The sequence below is a fragment of the Nannobrachium achirus genome (genome assembly GCF_963921795.1).
Source record: "Nannobrachium achirus genome assembly, chromosome: 13".
Classification (NCBI taxonomy): domain Eukaryota; kingdom Metazoa; phylum Chordata; class Actinopteri; order Myctophiformes; family Myctophidae; genus Nannobrachium; species Nannobrachium achirus.
In genome coordinates this window covers 25,662,193-25,683,913 of record NC_137833.1, presented here as the reverse complement: position 1 = coordinate 25,683,913, position 21,721 = coordinate 25,662,193, and the positions used below count along the sequence as shown (strand labels likewise).

Here is a 21,721-nt window from a genome sequence, read left to right as displayed (position 1 = left end):
CACAGAATGGTATGCATATTTCATTACCCGGGGTCTGGGTTTTCAGTACATCTCTTACATTCCTCCTTTATCATTTGGACGTTGTGTGTGTGGGAGGACGAGGCTGTCATTTCAATTTATGATGTGAACTCTACAGCTCTGGAGACGAGCTCAAAGCAAAGCCTCTCCCACATGTAGCACTGACTGGACCACTGGGTTTAACTTCACCAGAATCAGTCAGTGACCTGGCTTAAAGCCAAATCAGTTGAATCAATTTAAAACCAGAAAGAGTTTAATGCTCTTTTTTAATCCAGCAACACCTGATTAACTCACAAATTGCTCTTCGCTCCAAAACAGTGGTTGAGGTAGCAAGGGTGTTACAACAGCCAGCAGTATTATTTTTGTATTGTTTTCTAGGCACATGTTGAATCTTCTCTGTTTTTTGCGAGGCAGTGTGAGCCATTTGTCAATACATCCATGAGCATTGACAATGCCACTTCTAGCACTGATTGGTTGACCTCCATTGATGCAGGATGGATGGTCCATACTCCATAGGCCTTGTTGTGTCTCGTTTTGTGTTGGGCTCTCAGAACTCTATAGGGCATAGCAGAAGGGCATTTCACCTGCACCTCCCCAGCCCAGATTAGCCTGGCCCACACAGACTCACTCTCTAAAACGCGCACACACACACACACACACACACACACACACACACACACACACACACACACACACACACACACACACACACACACACACACACACACACACACACACACACACACACACACACACACACACACCTTCAGCCACTCTCCCAGGCTTTCAGGCAGAGGTGGGATGGCAGAGGCCATCCCTCTTTCCATCATTGTGCTCAATCGTCCCCCAGGTCCAGATTGGACACTCTTATCAGCCCTTTCCCGGAAGATGGCACCCCTCTCATTCTACTGGATGACTTCAAACTCAGCGCAGACAAGTATGTTCATGTTACATCTCTCTTCCGTCTTCATTCAACCTCTCCTATCTCTTTCACCTCCAACTCGTAGAGCCGGTAATGTGTTGTTCTCCCCTGTGTCTGACCACCAATTTGGAACCTTCCCCATCTCTCTCTACTCCCCCACCTAAACTAAAGTCTAACCTCAATCCGTCACCACTTGACAGACACAACATGATTCTTTCAGCTCCCTCAACCTCCTTTCTCTCCACAACGTCATCTGTCATCTTTGACCATCATTGCTCTCCTCCAAGCCAGCACACCTTTGCCCGCCAGCTCCTTGATTATCTAAATCCCTCATAGTTGAGGGAACATGTCTCAGAACAGCTGAGATAATACAGCAGAATGGACATTTTCCACAAACATGGCAGTCATATTTCACTTAGGGCCATCTACACAGAGTAGCATATGTGTCAGATTTCCAACAAGTACTGGATTACTCGATTACACTTGAGTCGCAGATACAAATTTCCTTTTGAATTCAAGTCAGCAGCAGATCGCTTCACCGCCATGATGAACCAGACAAAACAAATTGAAAGCCATGTTATTATAAGCCATGTAATATGCTAATTTGGAATATGCATGACCAAGATTTTACTCTTTTTGAAATACTCCCAAATTGATCCTAGCGGAAACTCTGCTTGGGTCATTGTGGCAGTGGGGTGTGGTTTTCTGTAAGCTGCAAGGGGAGGCACCCTTTGCAGCAGGATATTACACACAATGCAAGTGCAACAGCCTTTAGTGTCTCATCAATCTGCTTTCTCTGTCTTAAGTGAGACTGTGGCCTCATATTACACAGGCATGAGGGTAGCATCACTAAAGTGCATTTAATGACTAATCTCTTATTCTCTTGCACAGGACTTGATTCACCCTCAATTCAGTTTCTTAAAAAAAAGCATTTGTATATCTGCTATTTACGAGTTTTACGACATGCAACTTCAACATGCAACGAGTATAAATAAGGATAAGATCAAATAGAGGACCTCTCTAATATGAACAGGCTCAACAGCCTCAGCCGTCACAGCTCCAGCATTACACTGGCAAACAGTTGGTAATCCCTCTGCCTGCAGCAGACAGGTAGAGGATCAGCACTGTACCAGGATCAGTCTCCTGCGCTGAAGCACTGCTCCCATCACATTTAACACCCCATTGACTGCTTTACAACCCCAGTGCGGCTCCTGTCAATCTGTGTGTGTGTGTGTGTGTGTGTGTGTGTGTGTGTGTGTGTGTGTGTGTGTGTGTGTGTGCGCGCAAAGTCTTGTGAGACACATGCACACTATACCTCTCTCTATTTGCATGTACCGGTATCCACACACTGCCATTATTCTGTCACAAATAGACTAGAGAGAGAGAGAGATAGAGAGAGTGTGTGTGTGTGTGCGCGTACGGGCGAGAGGATTGTGTGCACGAGTGTACACTGTACATCCTGATTGCAGTGGTGAACAGCTGCAGTAGAGTGCTTTCTACTGCAAGGTATTTAAAGACATATCACCAAAAACAGTGGGGGCAGAGAGATTGATGGGGGCGGAAGGGGGGGGGGGGTTAATGATAGTGTGAGTACATTCATCCCCTGATAACAGCAGTGGGCCTGGCTCATGAAAACCATTTTGGAGTGAAGAATATGGCCATCATGATGCTCATGAAATTTTACTTGACGAGAAATCGAGACAGAATGAAAAAAGAACAAAATAAAACTAAAGATTTAAAGGACACTGGAGAGAATTAATGATATATGATAGGCCAGGTTAAAGAAGATGGAGTATGACAGTGTGAACAACAACAATAATGGATGAGTAGAGAAAAGGGGATGAACGCAGTGTGTGCTGATAAATCAGAGGGGAGCTTATCAAGGCAATACACCAGGGATTAGTTAAGGAACAGAAATAAACTAGAAGCAGTGCTCTTCCGAGCACAGGTCTCCACCAGGTCAGGTAGGTCCTGGTGGTGCTAAATGTGAAAAGGGTGCCTTCTTTGGCCTTTAACAGCAATGTGACACTGCATGAATGATTTGAGGCATTTTGTTCAAAAAGTTTGTTTTTCTCTTTAGTTGGTTGCCCCATTGTTCACAAAAGCTGGAAATGAAAATAAGAAATGAAATAAAAATTCCCTTAATACAGGCAGCAAACATTAAACAGCACCCATGATGTATGTGGAGTATTTTGCTGATGCCATTTACTGAGTCAATAACAATAAAGGTCCTTCCTCGAATCCTGCAATATAATACGGCAAGTTTGTACTTTTAAAATATTTTATTTAAATGTGAAACAATCGCAACATAATGAGGAAATCATAACAGATGTCAAGCTGTGACCGAGGCTGTGTATGCGCGGCATGCATGCATGTGTGCGGGCGTGCAAGAGAAAGAGAGGCAAAGAGGAGTGCAATGAGCATAGCTCACTCACAGCGCTTGTGTGTGTGTGTGTGTGTGTGTGTATGTACTAAGTGAATGTGTTCATGAGTTAAGAGGCTGCAGTATGCACGAGTACTCAAGAGAGTTGGTGCACACATGAGTAACAGTGAAAAGAGAGCAAGAGAGAGAGAGTACGATAGAGAGAGGCAGAGAAATGCAGCATCTACTCTAGTGCTCCTCTCTGTCAAGTGACTGACACTGAACGCCTAGGGTTGTTGCCCAGACCGTCGTTCTTCCTCACAACTCCACAACATCTCCAGTCTTGTCGTGTGGCAGTGAGCGGCGTACATAACAGCCTGGATTAGCTATGGCTCTGTCTCACCAGCTAGGGTTACCACTGTACTCAATGGTGCCTCTGTGCTACTTCCAGTTTGTTGTGCCCATACCCTTGACACGTGTACGTGTGTTTGTGTGTGTGTGTGTGTCTGTGTCTGTGCACGCAAGCGAGCGTGTTTGTGTGTGTGTACACGGCTAATCTCCGGCACCTTAGGCCCAATCCACGTGAAACAGAGCCCACAATCACAATCTTTCAGATTTTGCACAAAAAGAAAATTATATTACTCCAACAGATTTTGTCCAAACATGATTCAAATAGGTACACAACACGTTATCTCTATAGTCATGTGATCAAGACGGATCTGTCCGACTTTTCTTATTCCATCCTGATTGGCTAATGAGGACAATTCTCCTGAACTACCGATGTGAGAAAAAAAAAATGTTTTCATCACGTAACGCATGAGCAACAATAAACACACAGAAAGTTAACCCTTTTTGTGCCTATCCCGGACAAGTTCGGCTTTATTTCAATCTAATACAATGTTTTTTTTTGCTATTTTACATACCCTGAGCTGCTTGTAGAGATGTGGGTGGTCCTGGGTCGTCCTACGCTTTCCAACGAGTGATGCTAGATGGTCCGACGATTTATTCCATTGAAAATGGTTTAAAATAAAGTTTAGAGCCCCCCCAAAAAAACTCAATCTATACTGTACTGTCGGAGGCGCAACGTATTCCGGGGTGCCTATCCCGTACTAGTCCGGGATATTTAATAAAATGAATTAATTAATCGGAGGCCTCAACGAAGCCCCGGTCTAATTTCCCATCCATGGCCGGGGCCGAGACTCTGTTTACATCGGCCCGTAATCGGGCAACGCCGCCGCATCGCGCCGCCCACTCCAATACAAACTCACATCTTTAGAGACCTTTTTCTCTGAATTGTGTTCCCAGACCAAAGACAAAGTTTTTTTGCAACTGAAATAGCTTTAGATCTTCTAAATAAAGAAGCTAATAGCTAACTGTTAGCTAACTTCCTCCTCTCGTCATACATAACAGTGGCTGCGGTGAAATCACAAGGCACTACTGGCTTCTTCTACGGAAGCTAGAGCGAAGGCCTATACAGAAATGTCTGGCACTCTAGCGCCCTCTTTTGGCCCGGGCACTGTATGAGTTAATATGAACATCGTCACTGCACCGCCACCCAATACGTCTGTGTTGTGCATTCTCAGCCACAAGCCTGTGTGTCTGGTCACGCTGAGACTGACACAGCACGTTCAGCACAACAGGCAAGACGCCGCCTTTTTTCCCCAAAGAAACTTGACTTGAACGTTAAGTTTTAAGAAACGTTCATAATTATGACAACCGGAGGACCCGTTCTCAAAACATACGGGCTGCGGAACGATGGATGGATCTTGCTATGGTAGTACAGTAACATCCATCTAAAAGTAGCTACTACACACCCACACAAGTGAGAAAGTGGGTAAAGCACAACCGCTTACAAAGCCACCCAAACCAGCAGGAGTTTCTATATCACCTGCCATGTTATGAAAATGATCAGCGCCAATGTGACTCTGGACTGTGCTCGGAGGCTCCGACAGACAAAAGCTTGAAACCAGTGAAAATGAAGTAGGAGGCATATCCACTCACCAAACATCCAACTCACAACGTTAAGGAAGAACTGCAGGACCAACGCTGATAGCCACTGACTAGGTTACTGGGCAGGGTGCGTCTTTTCCTCGGACGCACGCTAGGAAGTTGTGGCCTAAAGGGGGTTCCACACGGTACGCGGTTGCCGTCTAGGGCTGCCGCTAGGATCAGCAGTGGCCGCACCGCGGTGAGACACAAACACACTCGCTCAGTGAGTAAACGCTGTGCGGTATTTCACAAAAATGAACACAATCCATCTCTCACCACCCACGTACGCATGTACCAACGAGCACGCTCGCGGGGGATTTCACGGGACCGTGCCCGCTCGCCTCGCCGCCCCAAAACGTCTCGTAAGGTTTTCGTAAGGTTTGGACAAAATCTGTAGTAGCAAAACATTTTCTTTTTAGGAAAAACACATAAGACCCTCTGTGAAGCCAGTTTGAAAAAGGTCATGCCGATCGGTTCAACGGTGCCAGAGATTTAGATAGGAGAGATCTGAGCACTCAAAAAAGTTAAAAGGACGGGTGTAAAAACAAGCTACTTTATTGCATTGCGAAAGAGTTAAAAGCCAACATGTTTCAACCACAAGGTCTTCATCAGGGCATACAGTATATGAGAGCCGGAGATTAGCTGCTCACAGACACACAGACGGACTGACAGACGGACAAGAGAGAAAACATAGTCATCGGCTTTGGCCGGCCGGCCCTGGCAGAGACAAAAATACCACGTCTTGCAATGCGATTATCGTGCATGCACAGTTGCACACATCGTGATACAATAAAATGAAGTATCGTGCAGCCCTAGTCTACGGCCGTCTGGCCTTGACCCATCCTGCCTGGTGGAGACAATAAAACAGGTTTTATTAGTTCTTAAGCTGTAGGAAACACGACAGCTTTGCCTTCAGCTGTGATAACCAAGAGTTAAAGGGAATGAACAAACAAGCAATATGATCCCCCATGACAAGGGCTGGTGTAGTGGGGTACCAGAGCCTTCTGTCCTGTGCCTTTCCTATACAATCTCCCAGTCAGAATTCGGTCTCAATAAATAAATACAAATATAACAGGGGAGTGAAATGCCATTTCCACTTTTACTGTAGATAAATAAACTGTATCAACCCTTTGTTGTGTTTTTGACAACCAGGTTCACCAACGGGTCAAGACCCACATTCATGAATACAATATTTTTTACTGTGCCCTGTGCTTACCGCTTACCCTTCAACCCTAGCCTTTCAAAGTTTCCTGTGGATGATTTCTTTTTCCCCTGATTCAACTTCTCACGGCTCACTTGGAAAGATGTACAAAGCGGCTACCACAATAAGAGGTGGTAAACGTGTGAGAGAGAGAGAAGAGAGAGGGGTAGAGAAATAGAGATTGAGTGAGTGATGAAGAGAAAGCGAGTGTAAGACTAGTGAGAAAGTGTGTGTTTATATGTATGTATGCTTAAGTCGGTCTGCCTTATCATAAAACAGACAGCAGATTTAGAAGACGCCATCTCTTCTCTACCCGCCAACTCAGCACATCAAAGCAGCGCCGGTGAACGGGGTCAGAAACAGCTGAGCAGCGACACACACACACACACACACACACACACACACACACACACACACACACACACACACACACACACACACACACACACACACACACACACACACACACACACACACACACACACACACACACACACACACACACACACACACACACACACACACACACACACACACAACACACACACACAACACACACACACACACACACAATTCTCTGCTATTACCGTATTTTCCGGACTATAAGGCGCACTTAAAAGCCTTTAATTTTCTCAAAAAACTACAGTGCGCCTTATAGTCCAGTGCGCCTTATATATGGATCATTCATTGACATTGACATTCCCTTTAGCACAGCTCCATCTGTTGGATGCATAACGCAACGGTAGCGTCTATTATGTGCGCCTTATAGTCAGGTGCGCCTTATATATGAAAACAGTTTGAAAATAGACCATTCATTGACAGTGCGCCTTATAGTCAGGTGCGCCTTATAGTCCAGAAAATACTGTACAGCCCAGCCCAGTTGAAGAGAGATCACAAAGATGAGTGAAAAAGAAGGTGGGGGGCATGGGCTGGTCAGGAAATGCTGTGGTAAACAAGACAGGATTCAGGGTTTTTAGTTTTTGCTGACTCAATCGCCTTTTAGGAACATTTAAGATGAGAAAATGATCTCTGTTTGTCTTTTGTTCAGACAGGACTGTTGCAGATGGAATCGTGCAAAGTCAAACCACATCGCCAATTCAGTATAATTCAGCCACATCGCTTTGCGTTTTGGTTGTATAATACATATTCTGGCATGAGGGTGACGCTAGAAGATAGGTCATGGGGTCACTCAAATAGCTACGGTTCATGGTAATATATCTACCACATTACATTAAAATGTTTGTGTGCAAGTAGTATAGGGCTGTCTTTGACTCTGGATTTGTCGAGTTAAGTCGGGGGGGTTAATGTGACTCGTCGACGTGCCGTTTTATATATATAAAAAATATAAATAAATAAAATGCTTTAAACCATGTGAACATAATACAATAAAACAGTAATATGAACATTGTTTTAAGCCTTTAAAGTGAAATAAATCCATGAACTGCTGTGCATACGAGACATACTGTAGTAGTGGCGGCCAAATTGCGTGCAGCCGTGCATAATTGTGAATCGTGAAGCAGAGTAGAATGACAGGGACGAGAATAATGCTCTGTGACAACACAAATGCGTATAGTTTATTATTTCCACAGGTTGTATTTTCTCAGAGCACAACGCTGCTGTATCAAAAGAGCCATGTTGCAGATGAAGTCGTCGCTGGTGCGAGACAATAAATAACAGTTCGCCCATTGCTACCTCTCAGCCTTAAGACCACCACGGTTCCAATAGAGGCACAGGCTCGCTGTTAGCGCATCAGCAGCAGTAATCCATTGAGAACTTCCTCCAAGCATAGGAGCCCGGCCGGCCCGGATGTCTCGCGAGAAGGCAAGAATCTCGGCTGGGCTAGGAAGCTGTCTCTGGCCCGTTCTCATGCGTTTATGAAAAAATGCACATTCAGGGGGGGTCATGTTTTGGTCTGAACGCCTCCTCAGTGATGTTACTAGGTTTTCAATGTAATGGGTCCCGGGACCCACAGGTGGTCATTCAAATGAGTCTCAAAAAAGTTTTATGAGTCCCCAATAAAATGTTTTCGAGGGCTGGGACCCCAATTTATATTATAAAATTCATGTTAAAATACTAGAGTACAAATGGAACGGGTCCATTTGGTTCCATTTGTTCACTGAGTTACAGACCCAACAAGTTCTATTTGGTTCCTAAATACCATTTAGCTGGGGACCCCCTGGAACTCCCTCAAGGACCCCGGACCCCACTTTGAGAACCACTAGTGAAAATTGTTTTAAGCTGTGCCAGTTTTAACTGATAATAAATCTTTATATAGATTTATATGATATTTATCTTACACAATACATACAAAAAACAAATTAAACTATCTAAACTATTATAGCATCTTGAGATGAAGTAGAAGCTTTACAGTCTATGAGTAGAAGCAGCAGAGATCGCACTAGTTTCAGTGCGCATGCGCCATGTCCCTGCAGTGTAGAGACGTCACGTTTCAGCGCCGTGCCTTGTGTATGATGGTCACCAAATTCATCAGGGGCACCCCTTTTGGTGTAGCACCAGACACACTGTGCCACTACGGTCAGGGAGCGGCCCGGTGCTACGCTAAAACATGTGCCCCTGATGAATTCTGTGACTGTCATACACGGGTGCGCAACATGGCGTCGGTCGGATCAAAACATTGTCGTTTCTATCGTCTGTTTAAGACTATTTCTACGCAGATTTTATTTGTGTTAACGTAGGGTAAGGATACCTTCACCCATGAACAATGGTGGTGTCTGTGGACTTTTTAAAAGTGTTTTTACCGCGACGACGCGGGAGTCGGGACTAGGGATGGGTATCGTTTGGATTTTTACGATTCCGGTTCCGGTTCTGCTTATCGGTTTCGGTTCCAAACGGTTCCTATTTCGCTTCCAAAATGGTTTGGTTTTTACACATTTTTATAAATCTTTTATTTAATTTTAAATTTTAATTTACAGTTTTAATGAATCATTTAAAACAGCAATTTTTCATTAAATTTTAATGTTTAATTTACAGTTTTGATGAATTATGCAAATGAAAACATATTTCAATGTCTTCAGCGATACTCTTATTCTGAAGAGATTAAGAAGTCGACCACCATCTGGAAGTATAATTGCATTACGAAATCGACCACCATCTGGAAGTCTTATTGCTGCTAGCGCAACATATCTTATTCTGAAGAGATCGGCCACCGGAAGTGTTAGATTTTCCAGCTTAGATTTGACAAAAGAACACAGCTTGGCGAGCGAGCGGTGACAGTCGCAGACGCACCGTAACCTGACCGTAACCCAGGCAGAGAGACACACAGTGGTCCGCAACACAAGCACTGTTGCCGTGCAGTCTTTCAGAGGAATGCCACGCTGTCATAAATGTTTAGTCTCCAATCTCACGTCTCTCTGTGGCAGTGCAGGGCTGAGCTATACTGGCTGAGCTGCTAATGTTGTTAGCATCGCTGCCACTTGTTGACTGACTGAGTGGCAACGCAGTTGTCCCCCGATTGTGTGTGTGCGCGTGTGTGTGTCTGTGTGTGTTTGGAGGAATACACGTTGTCACGTAACTCACGTTAGTTTAGCCTCGGTAACCGGGGGCAGGTCCTGACAGATAGTCAAATACGTCTTTGAAGATGAGTCTTTGAAGATGAATATAATGTAATGTAATGAAGCCTTTTTTGAACGGATAGCACGTCTTTTTTTTTACTGGTGCGTCTAGGAACCGATAAGCAGTACCGAAAGTAAATATTCTTTTTGGGTACCCAGGAACCGTCATGTCCTTATCGGTTCTGTCCCGGTACCGAATTTCGGTACCCATCCCTAGTCGGGACGTATTATTTTAACATGGACTCGAATGGAGCTGCGTCCAGGGGACTCCGGGACCATGACATGAACGCGTTCTTGGGCGACGTGAACGCGTGCGTGATGCGGGACGCGTACGTATTGACGTCACTGCCTCCTTTAAGACGATGGTGGGCAGTTGTCAGTCAGGTTCACTATTTGGTCTCAAAGAATATAGCTCAAACTACTGACTGCATTGCAATTGTGTTTTCTGTGCACCTTATGAAGTCCACCACTAGCAGGGTTAAAACATGGGTGAAACTCCATGCTTATTATCTTTTCCAATAGCTCTGTATGAGGCACCTTGTTTGCTGAACAAGGCAGACAAAGGCCCTCTCAATATGACACACACTCCACTTCTGAAGTGTCCTCTGCTCTTGAGGAGAAATCCCGTAATAGTGAATCATAATGTTGAGACAACTTTTTGAATTGATTGCTCATGTGCCCAATGCACACTTTGAGCAGTCAATGTGGTGGGAACTTGGAATGATGTATTGGTACTGTATGACGAGGTCACACACACAGGCCAGTGTTTTTCAAATGGGGGTAAATGTCATGTACCCATAGGGATATGCATATGCAGAGGTACATGTGAAAGTGGAAATTAGAAAAATGCAGAGACTATTTTGCAAAGATCATGACAGCAGCCGTGTTCAGGATTTGGGGGTTTGAGTATGGTGGGATCAAAGGGGTCAGCGGGTCAGGCCAGCTTGAAGCTATTGGTCACACTCCAGGCATGAGTTGAGAATCACTCAAATACCCAGAAAGCACATACTGTACAGGCATGTATACTGTACATACACACATACGTGTAGATAGCTACAGTACTAAATAAGCCCTTTTAAAATAGCTTTTACTGCACAACAAGACATCGTTGCTCCTGGGTAGCCTAATAAATCTTTAATTCCAAATGACTGTTTCCGGAGTTACTACTGTAACCGACGGTTACATTCAAATCTATCATACCGCTAAATCACATACACCATGGGTTGAAACAGACTGTACCAAGCTATTTTATGTCACTAACACTGTCTGATTTCCCCTCTCTCTCTCTTGCTTGCATGCACACACACTCACACAACCAGCGACTCTTTTCCAGCAATAAAAAAAAAACTGCTGCTGGTTTTCACAAATTTCAGCCCAAAGGATTTCAAACTGCCGGATCCATTTGAGCTCTGGAGACTGTTTCCACTCAGCACTGATGGAAACTTTCCATCGCAACAATAACATACTGGACTGATGAAGCACAAGACAGAGCGCGCACGCGCACGCGCACACACACACACACACACACACACACACACACACACACACACACAGTAATACACTAGCTTTCAATCAAACACACATACACTGAGCCATATCCTATGCATTTCAAAGTTTGAGGTATTTTAAGTAACACAAGCTGGCTTTCTTTCTTGTTGCGCTTGTGTATTAACACTTACATACACAAGCACAACAAGAAAGCAAGCTAGTCAGAGACCCTGCATCAACACTCCTACAAAGACAGCCTGTGTATGCATACATAAACACATGGCAAAGCTTCTCTGCCAACATCCCCCAACATGTTTTGAGACATACACAGACATATGAACGTGCATGCACGCACGCGCACACACACACACACACACACACACACGCACACGCACACGCACCATCTTCAGCCCATCAGTTCTCTGACCACTGTGTTAACAGCCTCATTACATCATGTCCTGTGTGAATGTATTGCTGACTTTTGCACATCCATGCCATCAATCGCATGGACTGGTGGCTCATGACACATGATCCATGCACAATCCAACTCTAGAAAAAAAGACCTATCATCAAGTAATTTTATGTATAGCCAGCCCAGATTGTTGGTTCTCGGAGTCGCCACCGGTCTAGGGCACTACTGATAGCTTTCATTTGAACAATTTATTCAAAGATTTACCCCTGCAAATGAATGAAGGCAATCCAACATCATCATAAAGTATGGCCGGATTGTCCTGATGATGAGGAACGAGATCGGATCACAGACAAATACTCAGGAGAACAAGCTCGTACTCAACATTAACAAGACCAAGGATCTGATCCTGGACTACACGAGGTCGAGGTGAGAGAACTCCCATCTAAATTGACAGCTTTGAACTGGAGACTAGAGGGTCAGTGAATTCAAGCACCTCCTCATACACAGGACCTCAAATGGGCCACAAAAACACCACGCACATGGTGAAAAGAGTTCAGCAGTGCCTGCATTGCCCCAATCACCTGAAGGAATTCAGTGTGATTCCCGCATCCTTAGGTCGTTCTACAAGAGCAACACCCTGCCTGACAAGCTGCATCACTGCCCGGTAATATGGGAGCAACAAACTCATGCCGCCAAGCATGAATACAGTTTTCACTTATCTACAAATGCTTGCCTTTCTGCACCATCAAACATATAATTTTCCAAATGTCTGAGTGTCTGTCTGTCTGTCACAGCGCTTCTCCTCAGTGGCTGGAGTAATTGATCTGAAATCGCATCACCATTAGCATATGAACACACCTGACATAACTGTGAAGCCCGTTTGTCACTTTCACAAATCATATGCTGTATATTAGCATTTTTATGGTGTATCTACTATCTATTCTGCATCTAGCATGAGGCTTATCTATTTTGCATCTAGCATGAGGGAACATGTTTAACCAGCTGTGTGTGTGTGTGTGTGTGTGTGTGTGTGTGTGTGTGTGTGTGTGTGTGTGTGTGTGTGTGTGGGCGGGGGGGGGGGGGTTGTCTGGCCCTGTTACAGATGTTGTCCAAAAATCATGCAGATCGGTACACAGTATCTCTGTAGCCATTAAACGAAACAGGTATTTCTTACATTGATGCTCCTACATATTATCATGTAAGCACCAGTTAAAGTTACTTTCCATCCCTCATATACTGTGTGCACAGTGCACACCCCATAACCCACACACTGCACATCATTTCGGAGCTCATATCTTTGAACGGGTAAGGGCTAGTCCTTCATAATTTGGGAATAGACTCCACCTTCTTTACCATTCACACACATACCAGGGGCTTGCCTCAGATTGCACAATAGAGCACAGTACTGACGGACTGAGCCCACCCACCCCTCGTACTGAGAACAGACGTACATTTTTCTCATTCCATTCCTCAACACGTTAACATCTGTCCTACTGCCGAACCACTGTTTAGGTTAGAGGTGCGTGTGTGTGCGTGTGCGTGCGTGCGTGCGTCATGCCACGAGTATGCTACAGAGAATACATGCCTCCAGGCTACATCCATCTACCACTCATTCCCCTGTACAGGACACATACCTGCAGGTAAAAGACACATTGTGTGGGTACAATTCATCATTTAACTGTACACATTACACTTTGTGTGGCACATGAGCCATATCTTTTGATACATTACAGAACACAAGTTACACATATTACAAGACTACTTACTGCACAGATGTACGTGGGAATTACACTTGTACACATAAGCATATCATTGTGTTGACATTTGACATTTATTCTATTATGTATGCTCCCAAATCCTTGTTGCTGCCATCTTGCCTTCTTATTCTATTTAAATGTATTTCATACAGTACTATTATACTGTTCTCATTGTTTGTATATTGTATTGATGATGTTGCACAGTCTTGCGTACCATATCCCACCAACATTTTGCTGCTTGTATACCTGTATTGAGTGAGTGACAAATAAACACCTCTTGATTCTTAATCTAGACTATTATTATCTGTCAATTAACTCGTCTTTGAGTTAAAAAATAATTCTGACAAAAAGGTGAAGCAGTGACAAAGAGTCTTCAACAGAGACAGCTTGAGTTTTGGAGCTGGTTAAATAGTAGCTTGTACCATGGTATATAGACCAAGTGTTTTCCCACTGTCACTGGCTGGCATCATGTCTAACACAGTGGTGTGTTATAGATTTTTTCGAAGGGATACGATAACTACCTGCACGTGGTCGTCGAGATACGCTACTGTGTTTTCAATGGATGAAATGGTTAGTAGAACTAGAAGACCACACGTTCTTTCCAAAACGTTCTGACCGTTATACTACGTATATAGCTTAACGTGGTAGAACACACCACTGTTCGAACACTTTCACTTACATTACTTTCTTTCTACACATCAGCATGGTCAGGTAAAGCCACATTTATCATGTAGTTCATATCACAAAGCAAACAAATTCTGGATTAGCTCAAGCACCCATTAAAGCCTCACCCATCTTGTGTCATGACTTCATACAATACGATTATTTTACACTCTAGTAGAAACACAATCATTGGTCAATCATTTGGTCTCTAACCAAACAAATTCTGAATTTGTGCAAATGAATTAACTATACCGAGCCCATTTCGTGCCACCATTTTCTACACATTATGTGACTTCGGTATTCTCTGACAGACTCTCGGGCGGAAACACAATTCTGATCACAGTTTAACAGGCCAAACATACACATTCTTACTTGGTGCAAACATCCACTGCTTTCATAACAACCTACATGTACAGCCTCAAATAAGAGGACTTTACACATTTGGTACACTTGTGTAGAGTCACATTTAATCACAGCCTAATAACCAGCAAATAAAACAAATTGAGAATGTTTGCAAAAGAGCACTGGTTCTCAACGTGAGACCACCAAGGGTCCTACAGGTCTGTAACACAAGAGTGTACAATATGTACACCTGGGCTCGTGGCAGCAGTGCAGCACCTTAATGGGAACCTCGCCTCACAGTGCCACCCCCTAGAACCACCTCTGTGTACAATGGTTTAAGAGTTAAATTAAGGATTTTATATTCTAGGTAGGGGTCACGAAGTTTCTAAATAATATACAGTATCAAATGGGGGTCTGTGGCCAATGCATGTCAAACTGGGGGTCCTTGAAATTAAAAAGGTTGAGAATCACTGCAAGGGAGAAAATCCTAACATAGCAATTTCATGAGGCTGCGAGCACAGCAGGGCCCCTCCCAGCTTGCAGACATGCCCGCACACCCCGGAGACTGTGTGTAAATTATGGACAGCAGAGAGACGTCAAAGACCGCGGCCAAGCACAGCATTCCAGCACAACACACAGAGCGGGGAGCGACATTCCTTAGTTCCCTCCTGACTGATAGATAGAGTTTTCAGGGCGCTACAAGACATGACAGCGCTGTGGTCGAGAGTGTCGTCGTGTCCCAAAAAAACTCACCATTTCTTTGTGCATTCCACCATCAGCTCTTGATACGAAGCCACGAACTGGAATTTGGACGCGTGTTTCCCCACACGTTGCAAGCGTTTCCAAACCGAAGCCATGTTTCTTCTTGGGGAAACCGGAGAGGGTTGTTTTTATCCTCTCTTTCTTTCTTTTCTTCTTTAGGATACAGCACAATATACCTGTCCCGTCCTCCCTCCTTCTCCCTCCACACGAACTCACACTCGGTGTTGATTGTTTATAATAAGTCTCCGAATCTGTTCCACCCGCGTAGGTACATCGTTAATATTCCACCAGAAACACATTAAATATGAACGACGGCGGACCCTTCCCGCGGGGTGGCCGTCACAAAGTGTCCGATATTAAGCCCAAACGAAACGAAATCTCTGCAGAGGTGGCGGTGGGACTTGACAGCGTGCATGGTGATAGTAAAAGAAAAATCACTCCATCGTTTCACCGGATAATCCTCTGCATACAATACTCCTTTATGTCGGGACAGCCTGAAAAGAACACAAACACACAGTGAGCGGGGCTGTGGTGTCCTGACATTGCGGGTTATTATGAACGCTATAACTTATTTAATAAGGACAGTCCGCCTCCAAACGCTTCATGATAGAGATCATAACGCCAATGTCGATTAGAAGCTGTTCTTTAAGTGGGGTCCGGGGACCCCCAGGGGTCCATTTCTACACTCAGAGTTAAATTAACATCGAGTTTACAATATCAATGGGGGTCTCAGAGATAGAAATGCAATTAAATGGGGGTCCGTACTCCGTAGCCTAATGGTGGTCCTTGAAATTAAAATGTTTGGGAATCAATGCTACTATGCTAGAGCGATAAAAATATTCTCTTATGGCCAGGGAGCCGGCATATCTTTTCAAATGGGGGTCCGCGGGCTATGTGTCAATTTGGGGGTGCTTATTGACATGAAAGTTTGAGAACCACTCGTTTACAGCATAAACCCCTTTCTAGGAGCACATGCCTCAGCTTATGTAACCGCCATTATGGTTACATTTCTATTATAATAAACTATTGTTTCTCTCCGTCTCTCTGAAAATCATGCAGGACTTGTCCAGCAGCACTTCTCCTGGTGCCAACACACCGGGGTGATGTCTACTTGCTGGCGTTGTTTAAAACTCAAGACAAGAGTGCACACAAAATGTAACCAAATGAACCATCTACCTACATGTGTTGTAGCTACACTCTCGGGAGTGACACATTGATACGGTACATATAACACTGAGGATATTGCTTGCCATGATACCCGTCAATGCAACTTCATTCACTTCATTCAAGTAACGCTGTGTTTTGTGTTATGAAGATGAATCGTTTCCGTTTACATTTCTGTGCAATGTAATGCTGAATCCAAGGAGTAGCCGGGGCCGTTGTGAAGGGATAACGTTGTATACGCCGCTTCACGGTGTCACAGCGAAATTGGTGACCTATCGAGTTATGTTGAAAGTGAAATGTGTCCTAGATCAAGTGGTAGAATGATACACTATATATTAAAGTTAAATATCTGTTTGATGTGAAATGCATTACAACAAAAAGACGTTCTTTCGCTACTAAAAACCTCAAACATCAGCATTTTCTCTGGCCTTTGTACACGCACGGATTTGCCACGAAAACCGCAAAACAGCGACACCTCCTGGGTCACAAGAATCGATAGGTCACGTAGTTCGGCAGAACACTAATGATCCATTTGCTAAAGCTAATGTGTGTCAACATGTGAGATAGGCTAATACTCGCCTTTTTTGCGACGTCCAGCGCATCATCTGCCACGCATCATGGTGGTGAACAGACCGTTACCTGCTCCCCGAGCGGCTCGGAGGAAACTACCGACTAGCGGTGCTAGCCTAGCCCACTGGCTAGCTAATGATCACCTTGTTTGCAGTAGTACCACCACCAGCAGCCATACATACATTTAGCAGCAGTGGCTAGCTATGATCATCATACAAGAGACAAGAGAGAGGAAAGAGTTGGTTTGGAAAGTGATCCCCAAGTTGAGATTCAGCTCCAAATCTTCACAGACGGCACTGATCTGCTGAGTCCCGTTTCAAAAAGTAAACAGAAAAGTATTCCCAACCCCAGGGTGTAAATTCCAGCAGTCAACTAGTCCAGTCCGACATACACACACACAGTCACACACACACAAACATACACTATATACACACACACACCGCTCTCAGCCCTCCATCATTTTCCCAACGCCTGGATAACTGGTGTACTGAATCCAAAGAACCGCCCCTCTGGGATACCCCCATTGGTGAGACGGTTGTGTCATTTAAGGAATGTTTACCGATTCATGAGGCACTGGGACTGCTGTCATCACATTAGCCAGAGCCTGTTTACTGATTCATGAGAGGCATTAACTTATGTCATCACATTGGTCAGGCCCTACACCCGTCAGGACATTTAATCCTTCATCTATGTTGCAATACAATCAATGTCAGCAGTAGCCTACCTGTATCTAGAGTAGCCTACTATAGTACTAGACTACAGCTACAGTTGACATGGATGATGTTGGCAATTAATCATCCAGCAGGCTATCATCTGAATAGGCTACTGTTTAAATAATTTAAACATTTCGGACACCGATTAGTATCTATAATAGTGTGTCTATTGTTATTATTATTATCATTATTATTAATAGGCCTATTACAGACAGATGGTGAATTTTTTTTTAAAAGACAACTTTCAGTTAAACTCTTAAAAAAAAAATTGAATGCTATTTTTATATGGTAGGCCACAAGAGAAGCAACTAGAAAACATGCTCCTTGGAGCACAGGTCTCCGCCAGGTCATGTATAGTGGCGCTATAGGCCAATGTGAAAGGCCTTTCAGATTCATGATTTGAAGCATTTTCCAGTTGTAGGAAAAAACGTGATTTGAAAAATGTTGGGTGGCATTTCTTCTTCTGCCTAGCATCAATATGTATGCAAAGTCTCACGGCAATCGCACAATTTGTTCAAAACAGACCACTCCCACAAACTCTGGAAGCCAATCTTAACCAATCAGGATGGAATATGAAAAATACGACAGACCCGTTTGGTTTAATGACTATAGAGATACTCCTGAGTCTCCTGTGTACCGATTTGCACAGTTTCACGTTGATTGGGCCAACAGTGCCGTAGATTAGCTGTCCACTGACAGACGGACAAATGGACAGACACACACACATCACACACACAGACAGGGTGTGACAGTGACCCTATAAATCGTTTAGTAGCCCGAGTGACATAATGACATAAAGAAAATTCGGATGAAAAGAGACATTCAGCTAAACCCCTGTTCCTCTGTAATAGCTATCACTCGATCAGCTCTCGGCAAATGAGGAGGGTTCCCATTTGCTGTTGCTGCCCGATAAATTAGAGCCTATTAGTATTAACCTTGTGCTGTTGCTAGCCGGGGGTCTTCTTTGCATGGTGAAGAGGACATAAAATACCCCCTGTTCATCTGAAATCAATGTCTTCCCGCTAACGCCCCCGGGCCTTCACTGCAGGCTGGAGTTGTAACGAGCTTGTAAAAGCAGTGAGGGCCAATCAAGAGGGACACCAACACCACAAGGGGTTTATTTGATCTGAGATGAAGATAAGAGACATAATTCAACAGGGAAATTGATATCTTGTTCTTGTATTGGTTATTAGATATTGTGTAAGGCTGTAAGCCAATGTCCAGAGAGATGCAGGATGTTGAATGAGAAAGAATACAAGTTCAAGAATTCAAGAACATTTTGGAGACCCACTGTGAATTTTGGAAGCTTTGGAAGAAAACTAAATTAGGACTTTAAATAAACAATATTGGGGAATGGGGATGTGGTTGCCAATACCATGGCAACAGGCAGAATACAAGAATAAATAGCCTACCTATACATAAAAAAGTAATACAATGTCAATGTAATTATTCTTACATTGCCCTAAGACATAGCCTTGTACTAATATATATGTAAATGTATTTGTCGCTTGCGACTTGCGAGTGGGCACAAAACTGACAAAATAATAAATAAAAAATCACACCCGTGTGAACTGAGCGGTGGTTCCCCCCCTTCCCCCCTGTGTGTGTGTGTGTGTGTGTGTGTGTGTGCGTGTGTGTGTGTGTGTGTGTGTGTGTGCCTGGTCTGGCCTGGCCTGAACAACAGCGCCCCTCCCTTAACATGTGTGGTCAGAAAAGGTTACTGCAGGCTACAGACAGACAGACAGACAGACAGACAGACACGGAGACAGACAGACATACCCACACACACGGCCACGTATAGGAGCGTTGTGACCACCGCTCAAAAAGAAATGAAAGACTAAAGACATCAACTAATGTTTTATTTATTTCAGATCTTATCTTGTATGGCTTCCTATGCAGTTCTGCTCTGCCAGATTATGAGATGAAACAGGAAATTCCCGAAGAATCTCTCTCACCCCCCTCCCTCCCCCCTCCAAATTTCCATTGATCCAAACAGTGAAAGGACATGTTGATCCATGCCATTATCTTTATTCAAGTTCAAGGCAGTTCAAGTTCAAGACTGTATGTCTGCAAAGGGGCATTTAGGGCAGTCGGACATAAAACACACTATTGTGGTGCGTCTTTCATCTCATCTCACAACACTATCTCTACTGATTACTATAATGGTTCTAGATTGTCAGATGAGACCTGTTTTCCTACTTTCACATCACAGACAACAGCTGTCTGTCGGATCCTAGCCTGTCAATAGATCATCAGTCGGTCTAGATCATCAGTCGGTCTAGAGTCTAGACTCTGGACAGTGGTTCTCAAATGTTTTTGACTCAGGTCTCCCTGTAAATAACTTCCACGGCACCCCTGAATTACACTGATACTCGTACCTTACATTATGTCATATGTATATCTTTCCCCCTGAGATACAGTATGTCACAAGAAAACCGTTTCCACTGGGACAGATTGAAAATAACGTTATATTTGACATTTAAACACTTGAACCCCGGCATCCCTATTCTTGGGGGAACATTCACCAAAAATAGCAATTCTACAAGCTCACAATGCATCACAATGTGACGCATTGCGGCTATTGGTGGTTTTTAGTGTACAGTGAAAAAGAATACACCAAAGAAAGTGCAACTCAAGTCCGTTTTACTCAGTCTAGAGTAGGGGTCGGCAACCATCCATAGGCTATACATAGGCCTATGCATTACTTTGGAAATATTTTCTTTCACAACAGGATGTATTCAGAGATTGAATGTAGGTGGAATTATGTGCAGGATGTAATTTCTATATGTGAGGGGACTTAATTTAACCTTTTTTTGAATATTTAATTTAAAACGAAAAAGCCTCTCTCGCACACTTACAGTATGCCAGTGTGCCAGTGGTCACCCTCCCCTGTGCCAATGTTGGCACCTCTGCCTAAGGTTGCCTACCCCTGTAGTTAAACTGAAGTGATATTGATGATTTCCAAATGAAGTATTCTGCGGCACCCCTGGACTTGCGTCACGGCACCCTGGGGTGCCACAGTGACAGCACCCACTTTGAGAAACCCTGGTCTAGATCACTGTTTCCCAAACAGTGGGTCGGGAACCATATTTTGGTCGCAGACCAATTTGTATGGGCTGCGAGTAAACATCCCCTTTTTTATTTCCTATAAGTTTCATTTCATAAATAAAAAGAAACAATCTGATAATTTCCATAAATACATATAAAACAAGGTTTAGAAGTCGTGAAAATAGCAGATCCACAAGCTCACAACGCGGCACAAAGTGACACTCCGTGAGATTGTAGATCTGCTGTTTTCACTAGTTAGGGTCCCGGGAAAACGTGTAATTTCTCTTTTGGGTCTTGAGTTGAAAGGTTTGGGAACCACACTGGTCTAGATCATGGTTCCCAAAGATTTTAGTTGTTTTCTAATTTATGGCATATCTTAGATTTTTCTTCATGAAATTATTGAAAAAAATCATGAAAAAGTTTTATTTTTTTGGGGATTGTTTTTGAAAATGTTTTTAAACAATAACAATGAAAAACTAAATGTAGGAAACAAAAAAATAAAGGGAAACATAAAAATGTGTCCGACCCAGTGTTTAGGAACCATTGGTCTAGATCAGGGGTCTTCAATGTTTTAAGGCCAAGGACCCCTTAGTTGAGAGAGAGATGAAGCAGGGACCCCCACAACCTTTTCATAGATTCCATAGCGTTTCATTGTTTGACAGCACAATCAGCAGCGTATTTTGGATTCATGTCAATTGCTGTTTCCATATATTTTCATTGTTTGACAGCAAAATCATC

General features: G+C 43.8%; 1 protein-coding gene across 5 annotated transcripts in view; it reads right to left on the bottom strand.

Moving 5' to 3' along the window:
* ehbp1 (EH domain binding protein 1) overlaps positions 1-17,658 on the bottom strand; it is a 226,204-nt gene extending 208,546 nt beyond the window's left edge. For all 5 annotated transcript variants that reach the window (XM_080740474.1, XM_080740475.1, XM_080740472.1 and 2 more), the window contains exons 1-2: positions 17,232-17,658; positions 15,480-15,982 (exon numbers count right to left, since the gene is read on the bottom strand). In XM_080740474.1, coding sequence (XP_080596600.1) covers positions 15,480-15,583 — 104 coding nt within the window. In that variant the 5' untranslated portion in view covers positions 15,584-15,982; positions 17,232-17,658. The remainder of the gene's footprint in view (positions 1-15,479; positions 15,983-17,231) is intronic.
* Positions 17,659-21,721: the final 4,063 nt, after the last annotated feature.